The sequence below is a fragment of the Budorcas taxicolor genome, chromosome X (assembly GCF_023091745.1).
Source record: "Budorcas taxicolor isolate Tak-1 chromosome X, Takin1.1, whole genome shotgun sequence".
In the NCBI taxonomy this organism is placed as follows: Eukaryota; Metazoa; Chordata; class Mammalia; order Artiodactyla; family Bovidae; genus Budorcas; species Budorcas taxicolor.
In genome coordinates, this window is record NC_068935.1 from 44,387,149 (window position 1) to 44,408,285 (window position 21,137).

Consider the following 21,137-nt stretch of genomic DNA (forward strand, 5'->3'; position numbering starts at 1 on the left):
TCTGGGCAAGTTGGATTGGATGGCCAGAGGTGACGAAGCACCCAGAACTATTATTTCCCTGGTAAAGAAAAGCCATGGCTTCTCTCTGCAGTTCCGTCTGCGTGCCTGGTCCCTGCCTAGGTGCAAAAAAGGACAGCCTCTGCCCTCAGGGAGCTCACAGGTAGGACCCATTGAGGCCAAGTTGAAGGCAATTCAGCAAATGACTGTTGGAGCATTTGCTCAATATTGAGCAGGCACCGCTCTAGGCGCACAGGAAGCCTGGTGAACAGAGTGCTCTTTCCCAACAGAGTATCAGTGTGAAAAATGTTAGCTGCATTGGGTGCCGAGTGTGTCTGTCTGGGGATTCCCTGGTGGCCTGGTAATTAGGATTCTGGGCTTTCACTGCCATGGTCCGAGTTCAGTCCCTCACTGGGGAACTGAGGTCCTGCAAGCCACACTGTGCAGCCAAAAAAATAAAAATAAAACAATATGCACCTGGATTTAAAGCTCTGACATTTTCTAAGTGACTCTGGGCAGAGTATGTCTGTCTGGAGGCCTTGATTGTAATTGCTAATTCTAAGATGGGGTGGGGGTGAGTACAGGACCCCATCCCACACGAATCACCGTGTCAGGGGGAGCAGGAGAATTTGGTATGTTTGGTGCTTCTGCACAGAAGTGGGCAAGGTGGAAATCAAGGCTTGCTAGGGAAACAAATTGTCAGTATCCACTGATTGCTTAGTCAAGGTCTACTGGAGGACTCGTGCCCTTGTTCAGGGGAATCTAGTGGGAGGCAGGCACTTCCCCAGCTGGCAATACTGCAGTCTTTGGCTTCAGTGTCCTTTTTCTTTCCCTTTTTTTTTTTTTCATTTCCTGATGCTCTTCTAATCACGTTCCCAGGCACTCTTTTGCATTTATAAGAGAGGACCCCTTCAGCACTTTATCTTTTTTCCTGAAGACTGCTCAGCAGCTGCGCAGCTCCTGGGAGCCCCAGTGAGAGAACCTGAACCTTAGGTGCAAACTGCTTGTCCTCAAGGAAGCCACTTCTGCCAACTTAGCCAAACCGCTTGGAAAAAGAGTGCCAGTAACATTTTGCGTTTGCTCTGCAGCTCTCCCCTGAGTCACCATGGAAGACGTGACGAAGACCACCGTCCACACACAGAGCCCTATTAAAACTGAATGGAATTCCCGCTGTGTCCTTTTCACCTATTTCCAAGGGGACATTAGCAGTGTGGTGGATGAACACTTCTCCAGAGCTCTGGGCAATGTCAAGAGCCCCCAGGGACAGAACCCTTCCAGCCCGAGTGGAGATGTGCTGCTGAGGAATGGTGAGCATGTCGGGAGGGAGGGGCTGGAATTCCCTATCAGGCTATCATCAAAGAACAGTTCTGATGTTCTGAGACGTGTGTATATTTGCTAAAGGTACATCATTCTGTTCCGTGAGAAGCCACACCCCTTTCTCAGAAGTTTCGCTTGAAAATGGACACTGTTTAAGGAATTCCCTAGTTGGCTAGTGGTTAAGACTCCACGCTTCCACAGCAGGGGGCACAGGTTCCAGCCCTGGTTTAGGGAACTAAGATTCCACAAGCCACATGACGTGGGCAAAAAAAAAGAAAAAAAAAGACACTTTAATCAAATTAATATACGGATTTCATTGTGTCCTCAATTAGGTTAAATGCTAGGTTCACACTCAGTATGCGATGAGAGCACCATTATCATTATTGTTACTACCTTGGTCTGACAGGGCAAGAACACCAAAGGAGTTGGGCATGCGTCCCCTGTAGAAACACCCAGGCTTCTCTCAGTTAATAGTGGGTGGAGTGGGGCCAGAGGGAGGTGGATAAAATGATTGTCTCTCTGCATCCGTCTCCCTACCCTTAACAGTACTGGGGGTGTCTATTGCACACACTATTGGGTGATTTTTTTTTTTTAAAGCATTGTCTCATCTCAAAACACTTACTTCAAGAGCACAATGCCAAAAGGTGCTGAGCTTATGCGTTGAATGCCCTGCTCCCGTTGGAGGATGGACATGCCTCCCAGGAGGGGGCCTCTGCCTGTGGGTGAAGAGCTCACTGGTTTTCAGAAGCCATCACTCTGACTGGCTAGACTCTGGGTCTGGATAGGGAATTGGTGTATTAGCCTCTCTAGCCTTTCAGATTTGCTTCTCTCCTAGAAATAACTTTTCCAGTCAGGTGAGATGGTTTCTCAGAGACTCTTTGGAGTTCAGGAAACATGTGGAAGGGGAGCATAGTAGAAGCAGGTACTAAAGCTAACACTGGGGACCAGGGGCTGGGTGGAGAGCATGGAGGTGCTGTCTAAGGGTGTGCTGAGTACTTCAGAGCAGCTGCAGGAATGGCTGCTCTTGAGTTGTTTGGGGAATTGATGCGTGGGTAAAAGCCCATCCATGTGGTCAATGGGATTCAGAGGCTCTATCTGGCTCCTAGGAAGGGTCAAAATCCCAGGCTCTTCATGCATAGCTAAGTCTGTCCACTTTGGCTATTTGACTCTGAGTTAATTCTAAACACATTGCCTTGAATATATGACAATCGTTTCTTTGTCAGCACCAGCAATTCGTCATCCCTCATTTTCTCTCTCCTTGCCTCGTAAACCCAACCTGAGATATAACCAATTCTTGGTTGCTTATTGTCCCATTTCTTGGTTTTATTTCGCAGCCAGACTCCTAAGAGGTGTCCATGCATGCTCTTTCCTCTTCCTCTTCTGCTCTCTCGGATCTGCTCCCCTCAGGCTGTCATCCTCATCACTCTTTGAAATGCTGTTATCCAGGCTCGTGGGAGACTTCCACTTTCCAAAGCAAATGGTCTTTCTCTGTCCTCGTCTTAGCTGACTCATCAGCAGCATTTGCTGCGGTTGATTGCTCCCTCCTCTTGGAAGTAACCTCCTTCGCTTGGATTCCATAATATCATACTCACGGTTTTCCACCTCTCTCCCTGGTTACCCCTCCTTCTCAGTCTCCTTTGCTGAATGCCCTCTTCTCTTCAAGGCTTCATCTCTTAAACATTTGAGGGCCCTAGGACTTTGATCTCAATTTCTCTCTCTACATTCATGCCCTGGGGGATCTATTCTAGTCTCTTTGTCTTAAATACCATCTACATAAACACCACCTATGTGCTGATGAAATATCATATCTTTACCCAGACTGGATTTCAGACTTATCTACACAGCTGCCTAGTTGATATCTTCACTTCACATAGCTAATAGGAATCTAAACCAAACAGGTCCCAAGCTAAATTTTCTTTTTAAGATTTTTTTTTGATGTGGACCAAAAGTCTATTGAATTTGTTAACAGTATTGCTTCTGTTTATGTTTTGGTTTTTTTACTGAGAAGCATGTGGGATCTGAGCTCCCCTTCCAGGGATCAAACCCACACTCCCTGCACTGGAAGGCTAAGTGTTAACCACCAGACCAGCAGGGATGTCCCCCAAGCTGAACTCTTGATCTTCCCCTCACCCTGCTCTGTCCATAGTCTCAATGAATGGCAGCTGCATCCTTCCAATTAATTGCAGTCATCTTTAACTCCTCTCTTTATCTCATACCCCACATCCAACCCTTTGAACAATTCTGTAAGTTCTACCTTCAAAGTTTGTCTGAGCTCTGAACATGTTTCTCCACCTCCACTTCTGTCCCCTTAGTCTGAAAAGCCATCCTCTCCCCACTGGATTTTTGCCTCCTCATCAGTCTCTCTGCTGCTTCTGTTGCTCCCCTTCAGTCTGTTCTCAAAGTAGCCATTAGAAAGTTGTACCATATCACTTCTCTGTTCAAAATCCTCCAGTAACTTCTCATCTTGCTCCTGCTAAATCACTTCAGTCGTGTCCAACTCTGTGCGACCCCATAGATGGCAGCCCATGAGGCTCCCCTGTCCCTGGGATTCTCCAGGCAAGAACACTGGAGTGGGTTGCCATTTCCTTCTCCAATGCATGAAAGTGAAACGTGAAAGTGAAGTCCCTCAGTTGTGTCCAACTCTTAGCGACCCCATGGACTGCAGCCCACCAGGTTCTTCCATCCATGGGATTTTCCAGGCAAGAGGGCTGGAGTGGGCTGCCATTGCCTTCTCCACTTCTCATCTTACTTGGAGTCAAATCCAAGGCCTTACAGGGGGCCCTCACTTGCCTGAGCCCCTGTCATCTTTCTGATCTCATCATCCTCTCACTCCAGCATAGCCTCCTTGCTCTTCATAGCGTGTGGCAGGTACAGTACTGCCTCAGGCCTTTTGCACTTCCTCTCTCCCCTCTTCCTGAAATGCTCTTTCCCAGGTAACTGCAAGACTTCCCCTTTATTGAAATCTCTGTTAGAATGTCGTCTTTCAGACTGGCCTTCCTGAACAGTCTATTTAAAACATAGAAGTCTCCACCCTGTCACTGTCTTACCCTGTTTTATTTCTCTTAGCATGCGTCACCATCGGGCATATTGTGTATTTTACGGGTTTCTTATCTCTTCCTACCCCCTAGACGCTGTCGGTCTGTTAAAGTGCTGTTTTCCAAGTACCCACCCTAATGTCCGACACATGGAAGGTACTCAATAAATATTTAGAGAATGAATGAAATTGTGATTTGGATCACAGGGTGCTGATGTCTGTTGTTGATGGGGTTACTGGAGAGACAGTATCATTTGGTATATGGCTTTAGACCCAGGCACCCTGGGGCTGGGTCAGCTTTACTGTTGTTTAACCATGTGACCTCAGGGCACATCACTTTATCTCTCTGGGCCTCTGTTTCCTCATCTGTAAAACTGAGTATCATTGAACTAATGGAGGAATCGTGAGATTACTCATGTCAAGTGGCGCATAGTAAATGCCATGGAGGTGGTAGTTAATTTTTGTGGTGTGTGAGGGCTCGAGGCAGGTTTTTTGAATGTCTACAGTGGATGTGAGGGCCCGCCTTCAAACCAGCAGGACCCTCCCCTCAGCCTCCAAGTTGTCCACTGGCTTCTGCTGGGTGGCCGCTGCCCTGTTTCTTAACTCTCCTGACTTCACTTTGTATTCTATGAAGCCCCTGCCCACCAAGAAAGCTTGGACGTGGTCTTGTATCTGGCCCAACATAGCCTTCTCTGGCCAAACAGAGGCGGCCTTCTTCTCTACCTACCTTCTGTGTTGTCACATTTTCCGTGTGATAGTCTCACAGATCCCCCGACTGTGAAGAAATCTCCCTCGCAGCATGTGTTGTGGGTTAGGCCGGTGTTTGTCCAGCTGACTGAACAAATGAAGGAGAAAGCCTCTTTTCTTCAAGGCCTCTCTTACACAGTTAGGAGTCAAATTTCTCATAAGCTCTGTTGCCTCTGGGGAGGGTCCCCTGAAAGAAGACGTGTCCCCAGTGGTTCTCACTGGAGGTGTTCTATGAACTGCACGCAGCTTCAAATATGGTGGGAAATCCATAAAGTGGCTCTTCGTCCGACACTTAGCATCCTCTCAGCCCCTGCAGGCCTGCCCCAGGCTGCCTGGCCTCAGCGAGGCCCCAGCTAAGCTGAGAACAGGCTCCCATTCATGGGCTCCCATGGCGGGCTCACCCACATTTTAAGGGTACTCTGACAGGCCCATGTGGCTAGGAAATGCCATTGAATTTCCTGGCTGCTTTTTTCAAATCCAAGTTGGTTTTTTTATTTACTTATGTATAATTTATACTGGCCCTACTGGTAGAAAAGAAAACACAGGCTGAAAGTATCTGAATTGTTTCCCTTTTAAAAGGACATTGGCGATTTCAGAGTAGGTAACTCGGAGAAGCTTCATAAATTACCATTTCTGGGGGCTTGTCTTGGTGCACAACCCACCCTGTATTCTTCCTGTCCCAGCCATGAGCCCAGCCCCAGGGCTGGCTCCTTTCCCTCAAGGGCTGCTGAGAGAAGGTATTCGCACAACCTGAGCCCTCCGAGGTCTTTCATAGCCAGTCTCCTCCCCTCCCCTCCTCCAGAATCCAATGGGGTTGGGGAAGAAATGCTGGGTTTCTTTCTTTCTTTTTTATTTATTTTTTCAATTTTAAAAATTGAAGTATAGTTGATTTACAGTGTTGAGTTAGTTTCAGATGTACAGCAAAATGATTCAGTTATATATAAGTATATAATATGTATCTATTCTTTTTCAGATTCTTTTCCCTTCCAGATTCTTCCAAGATACTGAATATAGTTCCTTGTGAGAGTGTATCTGTTAATCCCAAACTCATAATTTATATTCCCTCTTTCCCCTTTGGTAACTATAAGTTTGTTTTCCATGCCTGCGAGTCTGTGTTATTTTTATAAATAAGTTCTTTTTAGGTACCACCTATAAGCAATATCATAATGATATTTGTCTTTCTCTGTCTGGCTTCCTTCACTCAGTAGAACAATCTCTAGGTCATCCACACTGTTGCCCATAAGCACTCTCACTAATAATGTTTCTAATGGCCAACATTTATTGAGTGCTTCCTATGTTCCAGGCCCTTTCCCAGGGGCTGGCACGTGAATTATTTTAGTGAATCTTCACAGTAACCTTTTGGTTAACTCTAACCGTGCTCATTTCCTGATAAGGAAAATGAAGCTCAGAGAATCAAGTGATTTGTTCAAGATCCCACAGCTCATAAGAGCAGCTGTTCATAACCAAATCATTTGATTCTAGATACTGAGCTCTTACTGGGTTTTCCAGGTAGCTCAGTGGGAAAGAATCCACCTGCCAATGCAGGAGATCTGGGTTTGGTCCCTGGGTCAGGAAGATCCCTTGGAGGGGGAAATGTCAACCCACTCCAGTATTCTTACCTGGAAAATCCCACAAACGGGAGCCTGGTGAGCTACATACAGCCCATGGGGTAGCAAAAAAAGTCGGACATAATTGAACATGCATGCACAGAGCTCTTAGCCATTTTCAAAATACAAGAACATGTTCTGTATTTCATGTCCATTTTCAGTTGGGAAAGGGAACCTGGCTAATCAGCAAAGGACCTAGACAGGTGGTTGTGAAGGAGGGGGTGAGACTGAGTAGGAAAGTCTCCCCCCTACACATACATGGGGTGCCCTGAAACAGAGCTGTCCCCCACAAGCTGTCTCTCTGTCCTAGTGTTATTTCAACCTCAGCTAATACAAATAATATTTCTTTGTTTCTGGAGTGAATACATCAGAGACAAGTGCCACCAGCCAAAATGGCAGAGAGGGGAGTGTCAGTGTGTGCACATCGGTCAGGCCAAAGTTGGGAACTTCATGGGGCAAGATATGTGTGTGTGTTCAGAGGGTTCTCGGCTTCGACTTCATTGTAAAGCAGCATTTATATTAAAGGTGGAGACGGGACGAAGAAGGAAGGAAGGAAAGATTAGATGGAAGGCAACCAGGCAATTATGCACTGGCCTTTCACAGCTGTGACTCAGGTTCATTGAGTCAAGTGGGTTCTTAAGTTTTTACTTTAAAACAAATTTTTCTAATCACAAAGATACTGTGTTAAGTTTTGAAACTTTACAAAACACAGAGAAGTATTCAGGACACAAAACCACATGCACATCTAGGTGCCCATACTAAGTTTTACAACCTAACATCACTTGGATTTTTAACGGGTAATAAACCATATATATCTTTACTGCCATTTCATGTTCTACTAAGACATCATTTTATGCCTCAAGAGTATCCTTTTTTATAGGTGTTTCAAATCTGTTAAAATTTTTGGACATTTAGATTGTTGCCAGTCGTTCACTATAGGTAAATATCACATTGAATATCCTTGCAGCTCAACTTTTATAAGCATCATTGATTATATTCTTAAAATATATTGTTGTGGGTAGAATGACTATATCAAAAAGTCCACTCAGATTTCAGGGTTTTGATATCTGCTGATAAATTGCTGCCAGAAATGTTATGCCCATTGTGCTCATCTGCCACCTTTCCAGCTGCAGGAGTGGGTGCATTCTCAAGATAATAGGAGGCAGAGCCGGCCAAGCGTGAAGCTGAGACTCAGCCAGCTCTCCACCTGCTAGTTCTGTGGCATTAGGCGAGTTACATTAACCACTTTGAGTCTCTATTTTCTCATCTGGACAGTTGTGAAGCTCTCCTGAGATGCATCCAGAATGCTAGACAAAGAGCCTGGCCCATAGTAAGTGCTTAGTAAACAAAAGCTCCTCTAGATTGACAATCTTTGCTGCCCACCTTTGATGGATTATTTTTGGGAATTGACACACGGAGCAAAGGCTTCTGATATCTCCCTTAATTTTTATTTTATTTATTTGCCTGCACCAGGCCTTAGTTGACGCACAGATCTCCGATCTTTGTTGCAACAGGCAAGATCTTTAGTTGTGGCATGTGGGATCTAGTTCCCTGACCAGGGATGGAACCCTGGACCCCTGCATTGGGAACGCGGGTCTTAGCCACTGGACCACCAGGGAAGTCCCAGAAATCTCTCTTTTATAGCCAGTATCTACTCCATCCTCCATATCAGCCCTGAAGCACCGCTGCTTCCCAGGCTCCTTGGCTCTGGCCTTTCCTCCCCTCCCTTCTGTGATGACTGAGGGCAAAGAGACTCCTCAGGCCCCCCCGCGTTACCGTTTGGCTTTTTTCCTGGTTGATCCTGTAGAGTGTCGCAAGCCAGGAGAGAAACCCGTGAATGTGAGCCTATGCTGCGTTTCTAAACCAAAATAATAATTAATAATATTAACCACAGCAGCAGCTCTCACTTCTTGAGTGCCTATAAGGTCCTGGGCACCATGCTAAACCTTTTACATGGATTGTCCTCTTCCATCCATGAGAGGAAACATGTTCGCTGTCATTGGCTGTTAAGGGGAAGCCTCTCTGAGGGGTTGACATTGAAGGTGGTGTGTCCAGAAGCCAGCCTGGAACAGGGTGTCAGGGCCACCATGCAAGGACAGAGTGTAGGGAGGATCCTCTGGGGTAGAAGCAAACTCCTTGATTCCTAGAGGTGCTTTCTAGAAGGTTCTGGGGCTCTCAGAAGCATCTATGGTGGTCATGGGTGATGTCTCTGGGTTTGCTTAACAGGTGGGAGAGTAGCTTGACATTTTCATCCTAAAGGGATAAGGAGGAAATGGGGACTTGTGCTCTCTGAACAGGACCTGGTCTTAGAACCAGGGGCTTCGTGAATGCTAGAGGCATGGATGGAACTAAGAGGCAGGGGCTAGATGCTCACAGTAGGAGTCCAGGGGTTGGAAGCTTTTTGTATTCCTACTGAAAGAAAGATCCAGCCTGGGGGGGAGGGGAGGAGCAAAATAGGGGAAGGGGATTAAGAAGTACGAACTACTATGGACAGAAGTTGTAAGGATGTAATGTATAGTTCAGAGACTATAGTTAATATTTTAGAATAACTATAAATGGAATATAATCTCTAAAAATATTGAGTTACTCTGTTGTATACCTGAAACTAAAATAATATTGTAAGCCAATTATATTTCAATTTTAAAAAAGACTAAAGCTGCATCCACTTTAAGACATCATAAGATATGGGTGGTTAATATTTCATAAACACTGCCTAGTATAGACTCACATCTGAAGGAAAAAATAGAACATGAAAAACCTAGCCTTCCCTAAATGTCCCCAAGGTGTTCCTTGCTTGCTCTCCATTCATTAGTGTAGGCTGGGGTTTGAGAAGGCAGTGGAATCTTGCCTGGGGCTCTAAGAGGGGGAACTTGGGTAAGGAAGTGTTACCAGGGCCACTTATTTGCACCGGCCACCATGAGCCAGTCCAGTGGTTCTCCGACTAGATGGGTGTGGTTACTGGAGCAGTTTGTCCAAGAAGCCTGAGAAAGAGACCACCAAAGTCCAGGATGTCCACTCCATGGGACACCACACCCAAGCCTGCCCTGGAAAGCTGACTTTTCTGGGCTCCCCAAGGGCTACAATTGGGTTACTGTGAATTCAGGATTGGGACTCTCTGTGTCTTCCCACATACTCCCATCCAAACTGTGCTCTGGTGCACTCAGTGACCAAGTGGGACCTTGGACAGGCACATCCACCCCGTCCCCTTAACCTTTCAGTCAGACAATTCTGGAAGGGAAGCAGTTAAAGAAAATATTCAAAACACGCTGGGGCCCTGCTTTCCACATTTCAAGCCTTCCAAACCTTGGTCCTATGTATGAGATCTGGAAGGCCAGTTCAGATGGAAACTGCCCAGTTGTCAGAGGCTAAACATTGTTTCTCATTTGTGCTTAGGACATGCAGTACCCTCATTCAATATGAAGCAGGAACAGTGATTAGCCTAAGTCAGCTTAATCATTCTATTTGTGCTACACAGTGGCCCTGAATTGCTACTACCCCACATAGATACTGCCTCGAATTGCTACTACCCAGCAGATATCAGTTTTCAAAAGTAGCAGTCATCCTCAGGAACAAATCTTGCTAATTGTTTCATTGCCCTTGACCTCATTAAAAGAAGTCAACCGTTGCTCATGAACAATGTGAGAAGTTGAGCAGAATATCTGCTATGTAGGGTAGGGCTTGTTTTGCCCTTACCATCTATATTACGTGAAAAGCTGTGCTGGTGCGTAAGATACTCCAGCATCACTGGGCAGACCTATCAGAAAAGATCCAGGCAAACTGAACATTCAGGAGCGCTGGGTGAGGTGCACAAGGAAGGGAAGGGGGCCAGACGGCCTCTCCAGCCCTCCAGTCTCCCTTTGTCTCCACACCCATGCCCCCTTCATTATCTTGGATAGATGAGAACCTCCAGGCTTTAAGGACCATCTGCCAGGGCTCTCTCCCACCTCCCCTCTTGCCTGAGTGGGTGTTGAGAATGGGGAAAACATCCGTTCATGTCAAGCTGCCCAAGATCTTTGAGAACTCCAATCCAGCTGCTGTTAGAGGCACAATTTGAATAGTGTCTCTGAGACCACAGGAGACTCCATCCCCATTAGCTAGTCCACAAGAAGAACCCGAGTCACCACTTGACCTTGAACATTTTGCTTTTATAGGAAGAAATCCAAGAAACTGGGCTTCCCTGGTGGCTCAGATGGTAAAGAATCAGCCTGCAATGTGGGAAACCTGGGTTTGATCCCTGGGTTGGGAAGATCCCCTGGAGGAGGGCATGGCAACCCACTCCAGTATTCTTGCCTGGAGAATCCCCGTGGACAGAGGAGCCTGGTGGGCCACAGTCCACAGGGTCACAAAGAGTCAGACATGACTGAGCCCATGAAGCAACCACTTTCCTACCCATCACTGACCCCCTCCAGCTCCGATCTCTACTTGGCTAATCTGCTTTGCTAACTTGGTCCAGTCTCTTAACATCCCCATGGCCCAGACCGTTCTTGAAAATGAAGTTTCAACCCCAGACTTGTATGATACTGGCAACCGGTGTTTGGAATACATTGAAGAGGAAAGGCTTCACAAAACTTTATGAAGGGTTCTTCTCTTCAGTGTATTCAAAACATCAGCTATAAAATAAAAGTCAAACAATGGCAACAAACAACATAAATCACCTTTAATCAAGTAATTCTACTTCTAGAAAAGTTTCCTTGAGGGGCTAGTTGGACGAGTATATAAAGATGTATATATGAAGATGCTTATCCCAATGTTGTTAATTGAAAAAATGGAATAACTGAGCTGCCCAAGTATTGTGTTTGTTAGTCATGTTACTGCCTTCTGACGGCATGCCATGCAGTGATTTGAAAAGCTGGTGTTGGTTCTATTTGTTGCTATAGCAGGATGTTTGTGATATTTTAATAACATGAGAACAACTGGAAAAACAATGTGTACATATATAGAAACATCCTGGAAAGAAGTACACCTAAAGATAGACACTGATAGTCTCTGATATTATCCTTAGAGTGATTTTTTTAACCTTCTCTACATTTTTCACATTTAAAAATACATTATATTAACCATACATAGTAGGTGTGTGCATTCTCAGTTGCTCAGTCATGTCTGACTCTTTGCAACCCTTTGGACTGTAAGTCCATGGGATTTTTCAGGCAAGAATACTGGAGTGGGTTGCCATTTCCTCCTTCAGGGCACTTCCCAACCTAGAGATCTATTGAACTGGCATCTCCTGAATCTCCTGCATTGGCAGATGGATTCTTTACAACTGAGCCACCTGGGAAGCCCCTGTGTTAACCATAAAAAAAGCTAATTCCATTTTGAAAACAAGAAACAAACCTGTCTTCTAAATCTTTCCTTCCCAGATAGTGACATGCCTCCAAATCAGTGGCGCTTCTCTGCTCCGTGGACAAAGCCACAGCCGGAAGTACCTTTTGCAAATGGCGCCGCCAGCTGCAGCTTGAATGGATCTGGTCTCATGCCTATGGATCAGTACCCACTGTCCCTGACTGGGGGCCCCTCCGTTCAACCTGGCGAGCTGTGGCATTTCTCCTCCCTCGCCAGCCCCAGCTTCCCAGAGCCTGGCTACCCTCATGCTTTTTCCACTGGGCACTTGGTTCCGGAGCCCCAGCCTGAGGGGAAGTATGAGCCCCTCCTAAGTCTCCTCCAGCCAGAGAGATGCCTAACCCATCCTCAAGAATCTGCCTCGTGGGAGGATGGCAACTCTGCCCAGATGGCCGGAAGCACAGGATTGCTCTTCAACCTGCCTCCCAGCTCAGCCCACTGTAAGGAAATGCCTCCAAGTACGGTTGGAGGGTTGCTTCTGATTGGTTGTGGTTGAGAGTGAGTTGGCATGAGATGGGATGGGAAGACTAATTGCTGCCTCTCCAGCTGTGGGGCTTCTGAGGGACAAAACATCTATCTTCACTAGGCTGTATCGATAGTCACTGTTTAATGACTACAGGGCTGCATAGATAGCCAGCCAGATGCAGTTGGCCCAGAATATTCACCCGGGTCTGCTGACTCGGACTTAGCCTAGAAAAATGATGGGCTGCTGCTTAAAATCTTAGGGTCTTGCATTCACCTCACTGTGAATTGCCAGATAACCCATGTGTAAAACAGAGCTCAGTGATACACCTATAGGCTCAAAACTATCCTCCAAACAGGTTGGCAACTTGCAATAATGCCAGACTCCTGGGTAGAAATAAGGGCCATCTATACCAACCATCTGCTCCACATATTAAAATTCAAAGAAACAGTGGAGGCTGCCCCCTTGTTGCGTGGAGACCGTCATGGTGCCTGGCTGTCTGGGGCTTTTGCTCCCTGACCCCTACTCCTCATCCAAACGAAAACCTCCTTAATGCTCATTCACTGTTTTATTCCATTTACTCACTCACCCGACATATTTAATTAGCACCTACTAGATGCAAAATCTTGCCTGGAGAATGCCAGGGACAGGGGAGCCTGGTGGGCTGCTGTCTCTGGGGCTGCACAGAGTCGGACATGACTGAAGCGACTTAGCAGCAACAGCAGCAGCAGCAGATGCAAAATACTCATCGAGAAAAAAGACTCCCTTCTTTGTAAAAGGATGGGAAAGAACTGGCCTGAAGTGTACTTTGACCAAAAAAAACAAGTGACTCTCCTGCAAGATTTGCCCTTCACATGAAATATTGGTAATAATAGATGCTTCATAGTTTCTTGGGGCTCCATCTTTGGCTTTCTGCACATTGGATGAGTTTTCTTTTACAGCTCCCTGGTCTGTGCCTGAAAGAAATTGCCAGAAGCTGCTTTTACTTCTGAACTAAGTATATTTATGTTACACCGAGGTCTAAAGTCAGATGCTGTGTTCCATCCTAATGTCAAAAACAAATTTTCTGTTAAAATACCATTCCATCATTTGCAGAGTTTGATTAGCAATGTACTTAAAGAGTAAATCATAAAAATGTCAAGCTTGGGAAACCTATGAGCATTCCCACCCTTGTCCTCTTTTTCAAAAATCTGTTCCTGCTGGATTCAGAGGGGAAAATGAGGCCAACTGTGTGTATATGCTTGTGCGCACACAGCAGAACCCTGACTTGATGGATGGTTAGAATACAGCTCAAATCATCGCGTCCCAAACAAAACAAGCCCATGCAGTTCAAATCAAATTTAGCAAAGATTTAGCAAGCATCTAGTATATGCCAGGCACATCATAGCAAAACCACAATGCCAGCATTATCATAGTCCCGAAAGTTCTAGATCGATTCTCAAACAAATATTCATCACCAAAGTCTCAACTGTTGCTAACTCTTTACACTCTCCGACTAATGCTGATATCCACTGGATGAATCAGTGGCTGACAGTCCAGGATCTGTGGAAGAAGTCAGCAACCTTTGATCAGAAACACTGCCCATAATATGGGAACAAAACCCCAAGGGCATACAAAACAGAAGTGTCTCTGTTTTTGTAGCATCTGATAAAAGAAAACATGTCAAATGTCAAAATTGAGGAGCACATGATTTAGGGTTCCTTGGGGGGCTACTGTGCACTTTCTAACCCAGTCCCTGATTTCATTCCCAATCATATTTTCTTCTTTCCTAGTTAAGAAAATCTATTTCCCCCCTGATGGGGGACCTGCCGGTGCCAGCTTTGCAGTTGAAAGTGAGTATCTGCTTCTGTCTTTGATATCTTGTCTCCACATCCTGAAAACAAACTTCTAGCAGAAAAACCAGGATCTCCAGCAACTGAATGACTCTCATTTCTGTTATTTAGTGTTTTTACCCTTAGAATTGACTGCCTTTGAGTCTCAAAGAGCCCATGCACTTAGTATCTTGTAAAATGGTTTGCCCATTTTCTAATTTGGCTGTGAAAGCAATTTTATTAAGTTCTTTTATCTGAGCTGGATTTAGTGAGGTAACCAAGGTGATGCAGGAAAATGAACAAATTCATGAAGGTTAGCCTGTTCTTTCCCAGATGTTCAGTTTTCAGCCTAGAACATAGGGCCACCCCAGGACTCTGCAGTCAGAAAATGCCATCTGATACCAAAGGCTAGGACTCTGGGCCCCACATTCAATTTGAAAGTGGTGTTAGTAAGAACCGCCCAATGAGGGCGATCGCTGGTTTGACGTGAGGACCTTCATGGCTCAGGGTTGAATCCACCTTCATTAGTTACTAGCTTCAGGAACTTTAACCACATTTCTTCATCTCTCCATACCTCAGTAGCTTTATAAAAGGAGGATTAAAATAATGCCCGCCTCATCAGATTTCTGATAAGGATTAATTTACATATATGTATTGACATGTAAATTCTAATGGAAATGAGACTCTAGTAAGTCAGCACACGGTAAGGCAGCAAAAAGTGCCTTTAGGGAGGGCATCCATGTGCCTTCAGCTGTTCTCACTCTGTGTGTCTGAGAGGCATCAAGGGAAGAGCTGCCACCGCAGCCTCGGATCTCTGGCACTTTACAGTTTGGTGTGGAGTGGGGGTGAGCAAAATATATAGACCTCCCTAAAATGTCCACTCCTTGAGGGCCAAGACTTTGAGAGGTGTACTAACCCATCCTGGCACCTGTGGCAGTGCCTGGCATGGAGGTCAGAACATATGTGTCTAATGAATGAGTGAGCAGATGCCGGAAACAATAAAAGAACATCAAAAAAGGAAATGGTAAAAATCTATCTATCGATAGAGTATAAATTAAATTTTTTTGATGCCGTTGAGAGAAACAAGCAAGTCACAAATCACCCTCTGTGAGGAACTGGTTGTGCCCAAGTGACAAGATAGATTAAGGGCTGATCCAAGAGCCTTAGCAGTTTTATCAGGCTTCATGGAAGTCTTCCTGAAGGGATGAGCTCTGCTCACCTTCTAATGTATGAAATCAGGATTATCAAGTCTCCTAAGTACTTGTTAGCTTATACATTTAAAAAATTGTAAGCCTTAGAATTACCAAAAGCCTGATGCTTTCAATTGCTCATAGGCCCAAATTAACAGCAACACCATGTATCGGTGGTGGCTATGAGCTCAGTCCCCACAATGACCTTATGATTCATGTATGAAGACATCCTAGAGGTGCCTTACACGAGGCATGCAGTAAGTAGAGGTTGGATGAGTGAAGAAATGAATATACCCATTTTATAGATGAGTAAACTGAGTCTCAAAACAGGTGAAAGGACTTGGCTTAAGATCATATAGCAAGTGGCAGGGTTACAATTATTTCTTTGCTCTCACAGTGTCATAATCATCAACATCATAAATTACATTAAACATAAATCATCAAAAACAATTCCAACTTAAATCAAGTGTACAGCAGTGAAGACTAGCAACTGGTATGATTGCTTCACTGTATATGGGCTCACTGTCCATCTGTGAACCAGGACAGTATCCTGAGATGAGGGGTCGCAGAAACTTGGAAAGCATGCAAAGGAGCAGTATTACCCTGAGAAGGGGCCATGTGGAGAATAGTTGACAGGAAGTGTGGAATGGGTACCTGGCTATGCCAACAGCCCTCTGTTGGCTATTCTGCCACTGTGGCTCTGGGCAGAGGGAGGCAGCAGGACATGGAGAGTGGGAAGGGGGTGACTTTCTAGGTGAAAAAAGGACCAGGAACACCCCTCAAAGCCCACATTCTTAAGAGAGCACAGCGCCCATTTCCCCATCTTGCCTGATGCTGAAAACCAGAGGGGAGCTTGTGAAACCCAGATTCTGCACCATCACTTCCTGGTTGAGTAGTTTTGGCATGGAACTCATTAGCCTCTTTATATGTTTGAGTCTTGATATATTTTATATTAACCTGATTTGGGATTTTTGTTTTGTTTTGGCCATGCCAAGTGGCTTGCGGGATCTTAGTTCTCCAACCAGGGATTGAACCTGGGCCCTTGCAGTGAAAATGCTGAGTCCTAACCATGGGGCCACCAGGGAGTTCTCATATATTGACCTTATTTTGAAGTGAGCTAGATGAAACTGTCAGGAAAGATTTTGGTAGTCTGAAAGATTTCCTCTGTTAGGCCCCAGATAAATATTTGTTGAAGGAAGGCAATCCTCTCCTGCCCCTCCAATATGGTCTAGTCCTCTCGAGTGGGTACCACACACCCACATGAGGCAGAGACCATGTGGAGAGAAGAGCAATCTGCTGGAAGCATAGTTGGAGGGACCTTTCTGGAGGGACTCCCCAAAACGTGCCAAAATACTTAGTGAATTTGATTTTTTTTAATCTGCAGAAACAGACAGTGGTTCACTGTACATTCCTTCAATCTCTACAGAAAATATTGCCAGACATGGTACACTTAACACACATATATATATAATGGTGTAGAAAACTCTTCTTGGTCCCTGCTCCCACAGTTATTAGTCTAGTTGGGAAGGTAGACTCCACCAAAAAAAAAAAAAGGACAAAATAAAATGTTTGCAAGTTACGGTAAGTCTGAAGGAAACATACCAAGTGTTGAAACAGAGCAAAACAGAGGTCAGCTTTGGATAAAGGGGGTCTAGGGTGGCTTCTATGATGAAGTGATATGTGAGCAGGGACCCAAATAGACTGAGGGATGCCGGGAGCTTTAGGATGAGCTGGGATGGAGATGGGGGAGGCTGCCCTGCCCAGACCAGAAGTGAGTGAGGACTAGGAGAAACATGAGTGTGGGCAGAGTGAGCCCTGGAAAGGTCAACTGGGGCCAGGAGACACAGCACCTTCTGGATCATGGTGGGAGGTTGATTTTCTCTTCTAAGTGACTCAGTGAGGTATGACAGGGTTTGAAGTGTGATCCAATTTGCATTTAATAAGGCTACGGAACTATTGTGCAGAGGATGCATTGGAGAAAGAACTAGTTAGGAGGCCAGAAGCACAAGATGGTGGCCCGAATCAGATGGCAATTGTGGACGCTGGATGAAGTGAATGTGTTTGAGATCTATTAATATGTGGGGTGTTTAGGTTTTCATTTGCCTGCATGAGCAACTCTGTGGATGCTGGTACATGTGTGGAAATGAGGCAGATTGTAGGAGAACACAGCTCGGCCTTGGCCACATTCACTCTAGGTGATGATAAGACATGCAAGTGGATGGCCCTCTCCAACAGTTGTATGTAAGTATGGAGTTCAGAAGCGGGGGAGAGCCTGAGTAAACTTTTGAGATTGTTTGGTATGAAAACAACACTACAAGCCACTGAAAGATCACCCAGGCAGAGAAAAGGGCAGAGGACAGAGTTCTGGAGTGTGCCAATATTTAGAAGTTGGGGGATATGAGAACCAAGCAGATGATACAGAGAAGGAGCAGCCCCTGGGTGGGAGAAGAGCCAGAGAGTGAGGTGTTACAGGAACTCAAAGAGGAGAAAATTTCCAAACACAGAGAGTGATTACCTGTGTCAAAGGCTTCCGAGAGATCAAATGAGAGAAGGCCAGAGAAATTTCTATTGGATGTGGCATCAGAGATTTTGATAATGTAGTTAAGAGCAGTTTTCGTTAATAGCATGTGGACGAATGCTGGATGGGGTGGGTTGAAGAGAGAATGGCAGCTGAGAAAGTGGACACAGTAAATGGCAGTAGCTTCTTGCAGAAGCTTAGCCTTGAGGGAGGTGAATAAAAGTAAGGTAGTAGCTACAGAGATTAGTGGGGTGGAGAGGGTCTTTTATTTATTTATTTTTTAAAGAAGGCAAATATTAGAGCCTATACAGAAAAGTAATTAGCTTCCCCCCCACTGCAAAAAAAAAAAAAAAAAAAAAAAAACCCCTCAGGTGACCAGAAAGAAAAAATAAAAATAGAGCCTGTACAGAGATGAAGAGATGGATGACAAGACAATGACAATAACTTCATGGCTGGAGACAACTGCAAAGATGTGGGGAAGCATTGGCATTTGCTAGGAGGAGGGGGCATTCTACCATTGAAAGCAGACAAAAGATGGGGAGTAAGGACACAGATGCCACTAGATTTGCAGGCTTGTTTGTGGGGAGTCGGAAACATACTAATCAAATGATTTTGAATCAGCTATAAAGGCTGACATCATGAGTTTAAGTGGAAACAGTTGGCTGACTTGTGTGATTTTTTTTTTTTTTTCCACCAGGGCTGTTGGGTTAATGTAATGCACAGAGAAGCCAAACTCTGGCTCATCCAGGGTTGAGAGTTTGACAAGTGAGCCTGATGAATGAGGGCCCATAGCATGGGATCGTGCTATGTAAGCTGCTCAAAGAAGGAAATGGAGGCAGATGGAAGGTGCTGGGTAGTAGAGGTTGATGGATTGGAGGATGAGAGTATGTAAAAATGTGGTGATAAGACTGCTTAAGCCAATGACATCGGGAGATGGTGGTTTGAAATTGAGATGGTAGGGGTGCCACCTGTGTACGTGATGACAAGGTCTAGTGTGTGGCCACAGCGAATGGCTGACTGAGGCACTGTGAACCAAAGGTCATTAGAAGGTGCAGAGAATGGCAAGAACCACAGAAATGAGGTAAAAGAAGAACCCATAGCTCGCTACACCATGGGTGCTGTTTTTATCCTCATTCACAGATGGGAACATGGAGTTTTAGGGAGGTTAAGTAACTTGCCCAGAGTCAAGGTAAGTGCCAGGGTCAGTTTTCTGTCCTTGGTCTTACCGAATAAGCTAGCTGCAGTGTGACCACACGCTAATTCTACTCTACTCCATATAAGAACACTACCTCTTTAACAAGTATTACTGAGCCTATCTGTGCCAGGCACTGTTCTAAGGTCTTTACATGTGTTTAACTCATGTAGGCAATGGGTATCATTAGTATTCCCATTTACCAGATGGGGAAAGGGGGGCTCAGATAGGCTAGGTAACTTGCCTGAGGTCACACAGCTGGGAGTGGTGAGGTCAAGACTCAAACCTGGGTTCCTTGGGCACCAAGCCAGCTGCTATCTCATCAAGCTTATTCTATTTTTCAGGAAGCCAGTCTCCAGAGAGAAGAAGAGATCTGTTCTTTTATTGAACATGGGTTTAAAGAAGAGAATTCCTTTTTCCAAACCTGCTTCTGGTTTTCTGCTGTGAATCCAGAGGGTCTGGAGACATCACCGTCCTTTTTTCTTGTTGCCACCAAAGAGCACTGGGTTCAAAGCAAGTTTCTGTTCTCTCTGAAATTCTATACTTTTTCTTGGCACCTATGCCCTGCAGCATGTTTTTTGTTTTTTTTTAAACTTGTTAAGTGAATCTTGAGCATATAAGATGGTTAAAAGAGCTGTTTAGTGGTGGGGAGCAAACCTGTAGATTGTTCCCAATAAAATGACAAATTTCACCCTCTGTGTTCACTGTCCTCCTACTTAGCAATTGGCCAACTTGCCCTCCATCAGCATGGTTGCCCATATCAACAGTGACCACATGGTACCCAATGGGGTTGTCCCACTCTTCCAACTGAATAGAGAGATTCCAGAAACAGCCTGACACTTTCTAGCCTTAACCAGATGATACCCAGCTTCCCTGTTAATGGCATTGGCAAGACCCACAGAGAGTGGCTGGGAGGCAGGACGGTTCCTGCATCCTTGAAGTTTCAAGGGAAGCTGAAGAAGTCTCAGGCTGGCCTTGATGAATGAGATACTGTCACTTGAAAAATTTGATCACTCAATTCCATAACAGTGATTCTAATCACTGAGCAATCTGACAAGTAACTCACAAATTAGTAAGCAAACTGTCCCATCCCAAGCCAGGCCTAGAGTAAGTTCTGTATCCAGAGCATTCTTAGATGAGCTCCGTGACTTCTTGGCTGCCGTCCCCCCAAGGAGGACCTTGGGTCTCCACACCCCACGTGTGCTCGTCTGCCCCTGACAGCCTCACACAGGGGCCCGCCTGACTGCCATCACCACGGGATCTTTCCTGCAGCTCTTCCACTGTCAGTGACATCGAGAAAACACTAACTTTTCAGCACAGAACCACTGGGGCTACCCGGGTGGATACCCACATGGGTCCAAGACCAGGCAGCGGGACCTCCCTGCAGATTGTTCTGGATGAAATGACCAATTTCTCCAAATTCTTCCATCTCTCCAATCTGGTAGCTCACAGTCCAGCATGAGCTTGGTACTTAGCTCTGACAATCCCGGTATCCCTGCCCTCAGCACTCCCCACACATATACCCCCTGTTCCCATAGCTCAAAGGGTTAATAAAGTGAAAATTCTGGATTAAGCTATTCTTAATTCTAAATTCTTTCACTTCCATGATTTCATGCAAATTTGCCAGCAACTCTGCGATTGACATGATTACCTTCACGTAATACATGTGGGTCAGTACTCTTGCCTGGAAAATCCCATGGACTGAGGAGCCTGGTAGGCTGCAGTCCATGGGGTCGCTAAGAGTCAGACACGACTGAGCGACTTCACTTTCACTTTTTACTTTCACGCATTGGAGAAGGAAGTGGCAACCTACTCCAGTGTTCTTGCCTGAAGAATCCTAGGGTCGGGGGAGCCTGGTGGGCTGCCGTCTCTGGGGTCGCACAGAGTCGGACATGACTGAAGCGACTTAGCAGCAGCAGCAGCA

The 21,137-nt window shown here is 45.5% G+C and overlaps 1 protein-coding gene across 1 annotated transcript; it reads left to right on the forward strand.

The window, feature by feature from the left end:
• Positions 1–1,102: 1,102 nt before the first annotated feature.
• VGLL1 (vestigial like family member 1) lies at positions 1,103–19,601 on the forward strand. Its single transcript, XM_052663892.1, has 4 exons — positions 1,103–1,304; positions 12,060–12,479; positions 14,275–14,334; positions 19,558–19,601. Exons 1-4 carry the CDS (start codon positions 1,103–1,105, stop codon positions 19,599–19,601), a joined length of 726 nt encoding a protein of 241 aa, XP_052519852.1.
• The last annotated feature ends 1,536 nt before the right edge of the window (positions 19,602–21,137 follow it).

What these genes read in the sequence shown, in the direction of transcription:
- VGLL1 (XM_052663892.1), top strand. Translation starts at nt 1,103, where the DNA reads ATGGAAGACGTGACGAAGACCACCGTCCACACACAGAGCCCTATTAAA. An exon ending in GCCTCCCAGCTCAGCCCACT is followed by an intron (nt 12,480 to 14,274) that starts GTAAGGAAATGC and finishes CTTCTTTCCTAG; the next exon opens with TTAAGAAAATCTATTTCCCC. An exon ending in TGCCAGCTTTGCAGTTGAAA is followed by an intron (nt 14,335 to 19,557) that starts GTGAGTATCTGC and finishes TCTATTTTTCAG; the next exon opens with GAAGCCAGTCTCCAGAGAGA.